The 12,692-nt window shown below is 43.1% G+C and overlaps 1 protein-coding gene across 1 annotated transcript in view; it reads right to left on the bottom strand.

Annotated features, from left to right (window-relative positions):
- Window positions 1-503: 503 nt before the first annotated feature.
- The window catches only part of CTU2 (cytosolic thiouridylase subunit 2), a 165,356-nt gene continuing 153,167 nt past the window's right edge, over window positions 504-12,692 (bottom strand). The window contains exon 15 of the mRNA XM_078671173.1: window positions 504-931. Coding sequence (XP_078527299.1) covers window positions 859-931 — 73 coding nt within the window. The 3' untranslated portion in view covers window positions 504-858. The remainder of the gene's footprint in view (window positions 932-12,692) is intronic.

Genomic DNA, 12,692 nt, shown 5'->3' with positions numbered 1-12,692 from the left:
CAACCCACTGGATTAACCTGCAAGCCTTCAAACAAGTAGAAATAGTGGCAAATATCTCTGTGAGTAAGGATCGAGACGAAAACACCGTTAAACCAAGCACAACAGCTCAACAAACAATGCACAGTTCAGAAAACTATTGAAAACAGAGTTTGCCTTAATATTGGATTATCTAGGAAGAAGGATTGTGTTGATGAAAATTGGACATGGTTACTCACCCTTGTAAAATGGATGCTAATTTCCACTTCCTGCACACAAACTGTAATTTGTACCCGCTAGCGCTCTGAAGAAACCAAAAGCTAGCATGAACAGCTATATAAAATTCCACAATACATTCACAAATAAGAACAGGGCAGTGGAGGGAGACAAAGAAGTATATTTATACCCACATACTAAGACTCAGAGTAGATAGATCCATAGAAAAAAATATTCGTGAGAGGAAGACAGAGCAAGAATAAAGGCCTCCAACCACCAATAATGAATTAGAAACAATGGGAACATGAAAAGGTATTTAAAAAAATAATTTATTTATAATATTTAAAACAAAGACATTTTGTTTCTGAGTGCTTATTTAAAGCAGAAGAGAAAATGTGTGATGTAATACAAAAAAAAGAGTTTTGAAGCTACACCTCAGCATCTGGGCAGAAATGTGTTCAGATGATCTCTGTGCAGACAGCACGCAATCCCGCCAGAAGTAGACCTCTTGCTGCTCTGTACTAGGAGTGAGTCCTGTAGAGCGACTGTCATGATATTCTGAAGTATTTGGCTCCCTCTGATAGATCCACCAATGATAGATAGTCTTGGCATGAACTTAAGAGCTAATCAGGTCTCTGAGAGAGTGATGTAAAGAGACCTGCTGTGTCATGTAGTCAGTGGGTCGCTGGTCTCATCCTCGCACAGCAGAAATTCCTGAATTTCCTTCTTCATCTCAGCCCTAAAAGTACAAAAGGAAAGAGTGAATTTACAATAGAAAGTAGAAGAAATTATGCTGCTTGGCTCATTGAGGAGACTGCAACAGAAAAGGTTTTCACCCCCATTCCACTCCCACCAAATCTCTATGCATACAGTGGTATAACACCTTCTTAGTACTTGTTTCTAGTTGAGGCACTAGCCAGATCCTGTGAGGGGCTCGGAATGCATTAGACCATTTTTAGGTCTCGCCTGGAGACCGCAGCGCGAAACGCTGTCGCCAGCGAGATCTATTGTTGCTGACTTGCCTCTCAAGGGAGACAGGAGATGGCCACGCGCAGGCCGGACTGAAAATGTGAACAATTTGGAAGACTGTCATTGTGTTTCGGCGGTACCATCTTATCCGTCTGTTACGTATATGGCGCTTTCCATGTAAATGGTGGAGCCATATTGCGGTCCGGCATTATAGCCAACAGGTGCCGTGTGGGGATCTCATGAAATCAGGCCTCCTCGGGACCGGAGAGTATCGGAAACTCTTGCCAATACAGAGACAAACGTACTTCAGCCATAAGGTTTTTGTGACACTTGGTCAAGAACCTGACAACACCGTTTAAGACCTTTTGATTAGTCATTTGAACAAAAGATCTTTTTGAATCTAATTGATGGGGTGTTCTCTTACATCACTCTGAGGTAATAACTTCGTATTAGACTCCCTGGGGTACTAGCGATGTGAACTATTTTTAACTGCCCAGGAGGTGAAGACATACCCTTGTTTTTGCTTCCTTTTTACTAGAGAGGTGCTTCCCTCGATTCCTGAGCCGTTGCCAGGCGGGGTGGAGCCCTCTACTTCGACTATAATGGTAAGACGAAGTACATTATGCTACATGCAAGCATTACATATAAGTATCTTCATGTTGATAAATTATGGAACCAGTGTGTTATGATACCAAATTATTGGGGTACAGTTATAACGTGGATTAATTACACATTACTATGTTTATGGTTTTGTGGTCATTTTACTGTTGTCTGTCTATGTCTTGTTTTCTTCCTAGCAGTGACATACAAAACATCTGCGAGTAAAGACTACACCTAGGAACTCAGGTGATCTTTTTTCATGTTGCAGCTTGTTTATAATGTAGTCACTTCTTAATTAATTTTTCACAACACTTTTTGCAGTAGCATTATTTATTATCTAGGTCCTGATGAAAGCAAAGGGCTCCTCAGTCCCCTTAATTTGCTGAAACATGTTGACCATTTTTTACAACTAGGTAGATATTTGTTAAAATCTATCTTTGCTGCTCTTTTAATATTGGTGGAGTGAGCATAAAATAGAATAAAATTATCTCCATTCCTGCTCCCTCACCCAATTTTATCTTTCACTTAGCACATTACTTCACTAGCACTGCAATTCAGTCATCCCCCTTTTTTTCTTATTTAGACTGATGGGTGCTTTTGACACCCTCAACCATTTTGGTCACTACCAGGTTACAAGAGGTTATTAGATCTGACCTTCCATCTTAACCAGTAGTGGACCTGTGATATGGTGAACAGGAATCCCAAATGATGAAGGGCGGGTCCGAGTGGTGACTGATGGGTATCCTATCAGGGATCATAGGTTACCCATCTATGTTTTCTGTATAGTTTGTGGATGAGTTGACACATACTTCTTTAGTTTAATGTACCACACATAGATTTTGTATGTAGACCCTTTGACACTATGTGGCAAGACCCCCACATTCAACGGCTTCTCCCAGCAAAACCGCTTAGCAAAGAAACAGATATTTGGCCGCCCAGCTGGGGAAATAACAACTCTAATGTCAACAAAAATAACAAAGAAGGTATCAGAAATAACCGTAAAATGTAAATGGCTGCTTGCCTGTAGAATAATGCTATCTGATTTTGTAAAAATGAACATGATAATGCTTATAAATGTATTTATGCAATGGGATTCAACTGAGGAATTTATAGCAGAAATGGGGTATTTTAAAGAAGATATGGATACAATCTGCGAAAAGTACGGAATGTATTTGATCATGTTAATGGGTGACTTTAACCATAAATTACACCCCACAAAGGTAGACGGTTGGTTTCAAGAAATATTAGAGGCCTATGAGATAACACAAGCTACTTTCCCAGAATGCATAACAACTGCTAAGGGCACCCAGTTGGGAAACTTTTTGGGAATTAAAAACCTCTTCTGTTTAAATGGGAGATCCCCCTTAGATTGCCCAGCTAAGAAAACGTATAAGCCAGGTACCCAAAACTGTCCAATTGACTATGTGTTCACGACCCCCTGGAGCTTCCAACTAATCACAGGGTTTAGGATTCTAAATAGAGAAGGGAGTGACCATAACATCTTATCTCTAGAAATCCCTGATGCACAGCAAATGTCCTGTACCCAAGTTATGGAACAACAGATGGAATACCCCAGGCGACGTACAACAAGGCTCACGGAAGAATATGTGGCTAGGCTAGTAAAGTTACAACAGAATCTAGACCTGGACACAGTAAGCGGCCAGGGGTTAGAGTCTTATGTGGGGAAAATCGAGGATGTGGTCCAAACCCTCAGTGAGGGACTGAGAAACGATCAAAAAAAGGTTAAAAAGATCCACTCAAAGCCGGAGTTACAAGGGCGGTGATTCACCAAGGAATGCCTGGAAAAGAAAAGAGAAGTGAGAAGAATGACGCGCTGCTACCTTTTAAAGGGCGGGCAGGGTAGTGGGAATGACCTTGTAAGCCTAAAAAGAGAATACAATATGTTAATTAGGAGGGCAAAAAGAGAATATAAAGAAGCCTGTTGGTTAAAATTAATTGAGGCAAGGAATCTACGCCAGTTCTGGAAATTAGTTCATTCGGCTGCGGACCGCCAGATAGCCACAATGAACTGTGTAGTAGCAGAAGCTGCCTTGGAGGATTATCTGCAGGACCTATATAGCCCTGGGAGTAACCGGGAAGAGAATCAGCACACAGACTGGAGCGGTCTGGTAGCAGATATAAAACTTGACTTCTCGGTCCCTGAAGTTAAAAGTACGATAAAGAGTCTGAATTTAACAAGAGCAGCAGGCCCAGATAATCTCCCGGCCCTGATAATTAAAACCCAGACAGATTGGTGGGCTGAATGTTTTGCTAAAATGTTCCGAGTTGTTTTGGACACTGGGAGGTTCCCAAACAACTGGAAAGGGGCGATAATAAAGCCCATACACAAGAAAGGTGATATGCACATCCCAAAAAATTACAGATTAATCAACCAGATTAATCAACCTGCTAGATATCGGGAAGAAAATATTTGCAATAATAGTGCTAGGTAAACTAAAAAATTGGGTAGAAGCGAATTCAATTGTCCCAGTAGTAGTAGTAGTAGTAGTAGTAGTAGTAGTAGTTGAGGTCACTCTACTCTACCAGAACCTGCAAAAGCTTGTGAGGCATACAATGAAGGTTTAAACCAGAGTCTCCAATGTAGAAGACAAAAGGACCTCCCTTTATAAAGAGGTTAGGCAATTGCAACACTTGACAGTGGGTCTGGAGAAGACGGCGGAAGAAGCAGAGGGCCACTCCAGGAGGAATAACCTGTGGTTGGAGGTGATCCCAGAAGGAGTGGAGGGCACCAGACCTGAACAATTCCTCACCACCTGGCTGCAAGCCTGCCTCCCTGAGGTGTGCCCTTCGTTGCATTTCACTCTGGAGTGGGTCCATAGATCTCTGGCACCCTGCCCGGGCCCCCGCATCTCATTATCATGTGGATCCTCAACTATGCTGACAGACCTTTATCTTGTGCTCCACTAGACAGCAGAAAGAATTGATGTGAGAATTCACCAAAGTTCTCTTGTTCCCAGAATATACCATCAAAGTTCAGCAAATGTGCTGATATTTTGAGGGGGGTCATGCAGAAACTCAGGGCAATGCCAATTCCATACATGCAGATATTCACTGCTAAGCTGAAAGTGATGTTCACAGGGAAATCACTATTTTTTGACGCTCTGAACGCAGCATGGGAGTGGGTGGAAGAGCGGAGACCTCTCCAGCCACCGACAGTCCTCCAGATCACAAGTGGAGGAACCAAGAGGAGCATTCGCAATTGACCACATCCAACCCCAAAGAAAAGAGGATTCTGCCTCATAGACAGGGATGCCTGCGGGAGTATGGGTGCCTCATCCTCTTCAGAGGCAGGCACCGGCTTATCCTGGCCTGAATGATGCCATGAGGCTCTACCACTGAACTGCTGTTGTGTGGGCCTGTGTGGACTATGGTCTGACAAAAGACTGTATTGCATAAACTCTAGCCACTGGTCAATCCTTAACAATATACACACACAACAAGACTATCTCTTTGGTTTATACTCAGTTAACTCCTGGCGGCAGAACATGATCCATAGCCAGTGCAAATATCCCAGCCACAATGATCAACACTACCTTGAATGACCTCTTAGATGTACTCCAAAAATTACACACCGGTGTAGTACTATTGGGTGGAGACCATAGTTTGATTTTAAATGCTAGGCTGGACTCCACAAGCCCTAATCCCACCACTGGAAGATTCACCTTGGGAACATGGTTGCAGGCATTTGTGCTGTGATCATTCCCTGGTACAGCTAAACTTAATCTCAAGTTGTGCGGGGTAGGGAGGGCGATTCGTAGGGGGGCGGGTTTTAGGATGCATAGCCTGGAGCATGTTGACCTGGCTCATGGCAGAAGGCATGTTTCAGGAGATCCAAGACAGCGCTTACTGGATCTGTATAGGGGTTCTGTTCTTTCAGATGTCACCCTTTGATAGGCGCTTACGACAGTTATCAGGAGGGACATCATCTCCTTCACCACTCAACACATGGCCCAAATGAGTGCAGAAATCCAAGTACTGGAGCAAGAAGAGGAGGAGAAGGGGGAGCAAGAAGAAAGGTTGCCCAGTCATAGGGCTCAGAGATGATCCATACACTAGATATGGTCAGGGAGAAGCTGAAAACAAAACTTTGGGCTCAAGCTAAAATGATGATTCTAGCCACCAAATATAGAATATATGAAGCTGGGAACATGATAAATTGTTATATTGGCTGGCAAATAGGGAGGCGGAAACAAGATGTGTCCTGGGCATCCTTATTGCAGACCAGACTCCATGGGGATTGCATCAGCCTTTGTGACTTATTACAGGGGATTATATGAGCCACCGGAGCAACCAATTGCGGTGATGCACAAACCTATCCTCCAGGACTTGCACCTACCTAGGCTACCTGAAGAAAGGGAGGCATTAGACCAGATGATTATGGAAGAAGAAATCCTGAGTGCCATAAATAACATGCTAATGGGAGAGACCCTCAGGACCCAATGGATTTCAGGTGGAATTCCTTAAATCATACGTGTCTCTCTTGGTCCCACTGTTATCTCTGATGTATAGGGAGGCCTTTCAGATGAGGATCCCGCCATACGATCTTCGTGGTCCCCACATAGTTATTCATAAATCAGGGACATTTCTTGCCAATCTCACTGATCAACATGGCTTCCAAAATTCTCACATAGGTTCTAACTAACCGCCTGGTGAGAGTGATCTGAAATTTGGCCCACTAGGATCAACATGGCTTCAGTCCCAATTGGGGAACGCAACATTGCACCAGACGCATACAGGTGATGCGGGACGCAAAGATTGAGGGAACCACTAGTGGTTATTTTAATTGACTTGGCAAGGCACTCGATATGCTTGAATGGCCATTCCTATTAGCAATCCTCGTAAAAATGAATGTCAACCACAGATTCTGTGCCTTCATCAAAATCCTATATGACCTCCCATGGGCAGCATTGCGGGTGAAGGGGGCGATATCTCCTCGTTGCTGATTCGGCAAAGTACCCAAGAGGGATGCCCCCTCTCCCCCCTCCTAATAAGCCACTGACAGAATGGATAAGCACCAGAATCAGAAGGACCGCATAACACTCTATGCGGACGATGCTCTAATATATGTTAGTTGCCCAGAACAAGTCATTCAATGCTGAATGCAAAAGTTACATGGATATACAGGTCAACTGGGATAATCAGTGGTGCTCCCTATACATTGGTATTTGGATACATCAGTGACTGAGCCATTTAGCCCTCTTCAAAGGGCCTCTGCCTTTAAATAACTGGAAATACATGTTACTTTGGACCTGGCGCGTAGCTGGGAACTCAATATAGGTTCAAGTAGTCAAGTAGTCAAGTAGAGAATTTGTATAGCGCACTACATACCCATAGGGTCTCAAGGCGCTTAGGGAGGGGAGGAGGATTACTTGTCAAATATCCATGTTTTAAGCTGCTTTCTGAATGCTAGGTGGTTCTGGGTAAGGCGAAGGTAAGTGGGGAGTGAGTTCCATGTTTTAGCTGCCAGGTATGAGAAGGATCTGCCTCCCATGGTGGTCTTGTTGATGCGAGGTACAGTGGCGAGGGCTTGGTTGGAAGAACGTAGTTGGCGGGGGGGGGTGTAAAAGGACAGTCGTGAGTTGAGGCATTCTGGTCCGATGTCGTAGAGTGATTTGTGTGCGTGGGTTAGCAGTCGGAAAGTGATCCTCTTATTGACGGGTAGATTCGATCTGCCAGCTTCGATCACAGCTTGATGCATGGAGCAAACTTCCACTTTCGATCATGCGTCTTGGGGCCCTTTTTATAATGACTGCTTGCCCCAATGGGTGTACCTTCTCCAGAATTATCCATACACCCTTCCCAGGGGATTCTTTACTTCGCTCCAATAATTTACCACGCAATTCATATGGAAGGGGGTGAGGGGGGCTAGAGTGGCATTTAATAAACGTGTGCAAACTACATTCAATGTTGGGCTGGAGCTGATGGGCATGCAACAATATTATCAGGCCTCACAGCTTCTACCTATAAATGACTGGCTGTACATGGACAAGTCAGACTCCACGGCCAGGTTAGACGTGATTTGGGTAGACAGGCCGATGCTTATAAAGCACCCATATGGATATAGGATGCCCCGAGATCTGCCAGAGGTAACCTGCAACCCAATAATTTGTGGGCATAAAGCACTACAAGACATGAAATGGGATGGGAGGCTCATTCGGCAGACACCTTTTTGGTGTGGGACATAGCTGCCGGAGGTTCCAAAGCTAGCAAATTTGAGGGGTCGGATACCAACGGGATCTCAACAATAGGCAATATCTGGGAGATATCACATATTAAATCCTTTGGCCAACTACAGTGTTGTAGTTCTATCTAGGACCCTAATTCGATATTCCTGATTTATGCCCTTATGTGGTTATAATAGATAATATCCTTATAAAGGCATAAGAATCATATCCATATTTAGTCATAGCCCATGCAGTCCAAATTAAGCAAGGCTACTTCCCCAGGCTCCTAGAGAGTACAACGAGTTCTCTAAACAAACCAAACCTCCAGCAACATGGGAATTCCCCATGGCTTTTGTTTTGATTTGTCTTAGAACTCCTGTGAGCACTGTAAGAACGGCCAGTTCTTAGTGACATCTTTAATGACGTCTTATGTCCAACCTTACGTCAAACCCGGCACCTTTCAGGTATAAATATACCAATGTTGCCTTCAGCAAACACACAGTGTTTTGGAGCAGAGCGGCTATATACTTGCCCGAGACCCCAGCTGATGCGGAGAGCCCACGGACGCCGCCCCTCCCTTTTGACGCACTGAGAGAGACGCTGTCTTTTCTCCTGCCGAGAAATACAGCTCCGGTGTTCTCAGCCGCCCTTGCGGGTTGCTGGGATATCGAGTCCTGAGAAAGAGATACCAGACCTCCTGCTTTCTATTACCCAGGTACGGAGCTGACTAAACCCTTAAAGAATTGACTCAGATTCTTGGCAAAACCAACTTAACTTAAACTGCTACTTACTTACTCCTTCCGACGTATTAGGCTTAGGTCAGGTACACCGGGGTAGGCGTAGTTAGAAGCACCAGTTGAGTACGTTAGTCAATGTATATTTGTATGTATATATTTTATCCATTTTAAAGTATCATATGGCTAAGAAACCATATCAATGCTTTTACAGTATTATTTTATAATACTCCTTTTACTGTACGCACTTTACTTTATGCTAAGTATTGCAATTGTGGCAATTAATTTCTCTTGCATGAGAAAGAAGACTGCTCAATAAATAGAGTTAGCAAACCTCATAAAATATACGAAATAACATTACGTATAGAGGGGGACAAGACTAGGAAAGTAAGGGGTTTCTTTTGGGATAACCTTTCGAAAGGCTATGACATCCTTTTAGCTGAGAAACACTGGCCACCAGAGTTTGTCAGGGAGTGCCCTCATGGCGAAGAAATGATTATGCCTGCCTTCTCAAATCATATTTCAATTCATAAAAAATATACATATGCAAGAAAATGGGCAGTTGCCCAAGCCCCTGCATTATATCAAAATCATGTAGGATGGTATGAGGACTCTCCTCCTCACAAAATCCAGTTAAAATGTCAACCTACTGCACAAAGGCAGTACCCAATTAAACAAGAAGCAAAAAAGCAAGTCAGGGAGATCTTAGATCAACTTGAATACCAAGGGGTGATTGAAACATGCACCTCACAAATGAACAATCCTTTGTTTCCTGTCTCCAAGCCAGACGATTCATATCGTCTAGTTTTGGACTACAGACACCTTAACTCATGTTGCAAAACCTTTGCAGTACAAAACTCACACAGTGCAGCACTAATGAATAACATCGTGCGCAAAAAATACAAAACGACATTACACATCTCTAATGGATTCTTTTGTCAAAACATTGTACCTGAGAGCAGGTATTTGACCGCGTTCTCAATAATGGGGTCGCAAAAACACTTCTGTCGACTCCCACAGGGATTCAAGAATATCCCAGGATTATTCTCAGCAAGAGTAACAGAGTTACTACAAATATATGATGACGAGGCATTATCCTATGTCGACGACATCTATCTAACAGATGATGACCTGGATACTCATTTGAAAAGAGTGAACACCATAATACTTGGGTTCGCAGCGGAGGGTTACAAATTCAACTTTAAAAAGTCACAAATTGCCCATCTAACTGTCCTATTTTTAGGATATGAATTATCAAGTGAAGGCAAAAGCCTAGCAGACAACTTCTTAGAGAAGTACGCTGTACTCCAAGCACCGAAAACGCGGAAGAACTTACAATCAATACTAGGTTTCCTGAATTTCGGAAGAACATACATTCTAAATTATGCGGAGAGGGATAAACCTCTCTATGAATTAATAAAACCTGATTTCAAACCAATAAATTGGACTCAAACACACAACATTTTTAAGATCATTGCAAACAGACATGTTAGCTAAAACAAAATTGCAAACTCGCGAAAACATACGCAACCTTGTAATCCAAGTCATCCCAGGAAGATGCGGATTCACGTACCTGACCGCTAATGAGGGAGAAACGGTACCAATAGCTTACAAATCACACTTGTACACACACTTGTACACAGTGACAATTTGCTTACATTCAGACATGCCTTTAAGACCCTGCTATTTAGACAGGCATACCCGTAGACTGGCTTTCTCTCTTTGGTCATTCTGTGTTGTGTTATGGTTTCCAAAAGTTCTAGTAGCGCCAAGAAGCCCATGGGCGTACGCGCGCTGTATAAATAAAAATTTAACATAACATAACAAGCTGAAATGAAATTCAGTCGTACTGAAAAAATTCTAATAGCGGTTCAAACTGCTGTAGCAAAAGAAAGAGCCCAAGCCCAAGGCAGAAGAATAACTGTTTTAACAGCAGAATCAGCCCTTGAGGCATTAACAAGCCCACGCAATTTGACTACCGTGGCATTAGATCCAAAATGGATACAATGGGAAAATTCTATTGCTGCACAAGACGTGAAGTACTATTTTGACCCGAATATGAAAAAATTAAAAAAACTAAAATATGAAGAAGAATATCATCTGCCAATCGAAATTCTGCCTCTGGAACAATACACATGTGTAATTTACATGACAGATTTGCACAACACTACGATGTAGGGAAAAAATCCTACAACGCAGCGTCGCGATTGTTAAAGGTCACTGGCGCTTGGGTAAATTCAGACCATTAATTACCAAAACTGAATCACTCAGAAACTGTTCAACTCAGCGAGCTGAAATAAGATCTTTAAAGATGGCGCTTGAAAATGCCGATCGCGAATTCCCCACACTAATCGTGTGCGATTCGCATTACTGCTTTAAATCTTACAACAATGACTTGCAGAACTGGCTTCAAAACGATTACAAAGATGACACAGGTGCCACAATAAAGCATAAAAAGCGTTGGGAACAGGTAGTTCTTTTACAGAAAGAACTACAAAAGACTCACGTGATACATACACTGAGTCATCAACGTGATGGCGTTCACGTTGCAGGGAATTAATTGGCTCACAGAGCCACAGCGGAAGCAGCTCAACCGGCTTCCTTAGCCACAAAAAAGCGTTCAGATAAATACATAGACGGAGAAACAATGCTGGCGGTAAAAACGTGTTTACAAAGCGACTGTGCAGCATTACCTCTGAACTATCCACTCACTTATACATACATAATTGATGCAAACTCCGTTCCTTTTGCTCGAATCCCTGGAGTGGGGATAGAGTAATTCCAAACACGAACAGGAGAGTCTTCTTGATTCAAGAAGCACATATGGGATTGGGTCTAAGGCACCAAGAGATCTTGGAATCTCTGAAAGAATTACAATCAGAATACTGGTGGCCGGGGATGAGCCTGCAAAACTACAAATTTGCCATGGGCTGTCCAAACTGCAACAGAGATCGCAGTCGCGAACCGATCGGAGTAATGCCAGGACCCTTCTTTTAGAAAGCATAAGGCTATCTATACGCAGAAATCCAATAGGAGAAATGCGTCCCATTGATATTTAAGACTAGATTCACTTAAAATGTAGACACCAGCGCTCGGCTGACGCCAGAACTGTTATAAAAGATTTGCGAGTCTTTATCGGCACATACGCAATTGGCATGCTATATTCTGACCAGGGTCCTGCTTTTAGCTCTCGAGCTTATAAGGAGGCCATGACCAGCAAGGGCATTGCATTGTGGTACTCTTGTCCATCCCATCCTGAGGGAAATGCGGTAGTGGAAAGAAAAAAACGGGACATAAAGCAATCTATAACGGCGAGGGTATTGGGTTCGGGTGATGGGTGGGTCCAACATTTAACAAGTGTCCAACGTAGTCTTAATAATCTGCCAAGAAATTCTCTAAAAGGTCTCAGTCCGTACAAACTATTGTTCGGTACTAGAATGCACATTCAGGACCTTGATAGTCAGACTTCAGTGGTAGAAGAAAAATGCTTTGATATCAAAGACCGTTTGGCTGTTTTACAGAACTTAAACGAAACAAGACGAAACCTGAGCAACGTAAAGTTAAAGCAACAGCCAACAGCCACTGATGATAAACCACCTGTCCAAGCAAGACCTGTCTGGATTTCAAAGATTGGGGATCTGGTCAGAGAGAAGATCGCGGTAAAGAAGGAATTTGGGCCTTCTTACAGAAAAGCAGTACCTATCTTAGCTGTCAGCGAACAAGATCAGTTGTACTACCGCCCCTTGCTGGTAAAAAGGAGAACCGAGTTGTATCCATCGACCTGGTAAAACTACAATCATGTGGCCAATAATAAGTAGTAGGCCCAGTGGACTCCCAAGAAATAGCAGAGTACCAACATTTGCTACAATACAAGAGGTTCAAACTGAGAGACTAATCACTTTTGATAAACCTGCAGTGAATAAAAAAGGACTATGCAACAAAGCCATGGAACTTGTGCCTCTTGAAACCCCAATTGCAACAGTTCGTCGAGAAACACCAGTCTACAACGATG

Source organism: Lissotriton helveticus, chromosome 12 (assembly GCF_964261635.1).
Source record: "Lissotriton helveticus chromosome 12, aLisHel1.1, whole genome shotgun sequence".
Taxonomy (NCBI): domain Eukaryota; kingdom Metazoa; phylum Chordata; class Amphibia; order Caudata; family Salamandridae; genus Lissotriton; species Lissotriton helveticus.
This window is presented reverse-complemented; position numbering and strand designations above follow the sequence as displayed.